Raw genomic sequence first — 1939 nt, forward strand, 5'->3', positions numbered from 1 at the left:
GGGGGACGAGAAGAGAATAGCATAGAAAATTATTTTCCTAGAAAAATATTTTTTTACTTTCTAACCAAACACTAGAAAATATTTCCGGAAAAAGTTTTTCGTTCACCAACCAAACATGGAAAAATAAGTGATAAAACCACTCATTTTCCAGGAAAATATTTTCCTTCATGCCAAACACACCCCTAATTCACTCCAATCCTTGAGGTTTTATTGCAGATGATAATTTCCCTTCATAATAAGCTGGAGATATTTCACAGCTCAATATCCAGCATCACCTTTACAAGTTCCTGAGTCTGAGTAGACAGATTTTTCAAATCAGTGCAACAATCAAAGCAAGCTTGAATTTTGTGGCATTCGGATATTATAAGAGGAAAGACGCTAACAGAATAAATACTGAGTCATGTCTTCCAGAAAAGCAACAAAATGATGATATAATCCTCAATGGCAAAGCCTGAGCAATTGGTCTTCCAAAGAGTCTGATTATTGCCTCTCTCAAGAGGATCAAAATTCTACAACCTTGAACTAGTCAAACGACAAGGAGCAAGTGTACCTTTGATTTTGATGAACAAATGCAAACAAACAAAGATGCATTGAGTTTAACTAGACATTGGATGATTATAAATATACTCAATTGCATGTTCGCAGGATTCTATCCTGACAGCTTCCTTGTCTGGAATCTCCAGTTTGAACTCTTCCTCCAGAGCCATTACAATCTCAACTGTATCTAAGCTGTCTAAGCCCAGATCCTTCTCAAAGTGGACTTCAGGGCTCACCTGTATAAAAGATAACCATTAACCATAAAGCCCATAATGATTTCCCGGATAACAAAAGAGTATCCAGTTAAATTTTCAGGTTTAAATTGTTTAACAACCAGCTTATGTACTGGCACAAAGGAAAGATGGAAAGAGATGATTGCAATCATGGCATTGAATCAATTGAGTCAACAAACACCACTAACAGAATATATCAACATTACTTTGTTTTGATAATATAGAACACCAAATGGCGATAGTGAAAGTGATTACTCTCTTTATCCACTTTGAAAGCTTGCAGGTAAATCTAACTATTGTGCATAATCCATCATCACACTGAAAGTTCGGTGCAAGAACTGCAAAGACCTAAGTGAAACACCTGTTGGCATGTACTTAACCCCATTTAACGCAGACAAGAAAAGAAAAGAGAGAATGATCATAACCTGATTTTTGAAGTTCTTGACAGAAATTTATCCTAATAGCTCTCCTCTCACAACAGAGCTCTAAAAGCATCATTTCCTTTTTCAGATAATTATCTCCTAATGGATTAACCTTTAATGAACAAAGTTATAGTCCATTGGACCCCAAGTAAGCTACTTAAAATGGTTCATATCTCCTAAATTGCTCGGACTCTTTCACTTTCGGTATCGCACCCGCGTCAACACGATGTGGGTGTGGGTGAGGGTATGGGATCTGTAGCGGATCTTGTAAATCGATTTGGGGTACTTTGACCAAAATCGAGGGAGAAATTCGAAATAGATACAATGATTTTTGAAATAAAAACAGAAACTAGGGTGAAATTGAAGAAAATGGAATTCCTTGTATATAAAAGAGAAATTTTCTACACTTTACAAGCACCATATAAGTTTCCACATAATGTCTCGATCTAGGCATATTCTTGTAACTCTATTTTTAGACATTTGAATTATTTTAGTTGAATCCCCGCACCTGAATCTTATGATCTAAATTTAGATCATGAAGGATCCAACATCTAGATCCGCACCCGAGTCCGAGCAACTTATCACGTCACTGCAATCTGTTCCAAATTTAATCTTAAATATGTTAAACATTAACTTAGGGTTGGAGGCTTTCCTGGTTGGTGCTGGTGCTACTATGCAACTTATGTGCAGTCCCTATCCTTGGTTCACCTTTTTCTTATTACAACCCTAAACACCCCCCCCCCCCCC

General features: G+C 36.9%; 1 protein-coding gene across 1 annotated transcript in view; it reads right to left on the reverse strand.

Annotated features, from left to right (window-relative positions):
* Positions 1 to 306: 306 nt before the first annotated feature.
* The window catches only part of LOC109238898 (acyl carrier protein 1, mitochondrial), a 2927-nt gene continuing 1294 nt past the window's right edge, over positions 307 to 1939 (reverse strand). Inside the window, exon 2 of the mRNA XM_019405385.1 lies at positions 307 to 773. Within this exon, the coding sequence (XP_019260930.1) occupies positions 597 to 773 (177 nt within the window). The 3' untranslated portion in view covers positions 307 to 596. The remainder of the gene's footprint in view (positions 774 to 1939) is intronic.

The sequence above is a fragment of the Nicotiana attenuata genome, unplaced genomic scaffold (genome assembly GCF_001879085.1).
Source record: "Nicotiana attenuata strain UT unplaced genomic scaffold, NIATTr2, whole genome shotgun sequence".
Taxonomy (NCBI): Eukaryota; Viridiplantae; Streptophyta; class Magnoliopsida; order Solanales; family Solanaceae; genus Nicotiana; species Nicotiana attenuata.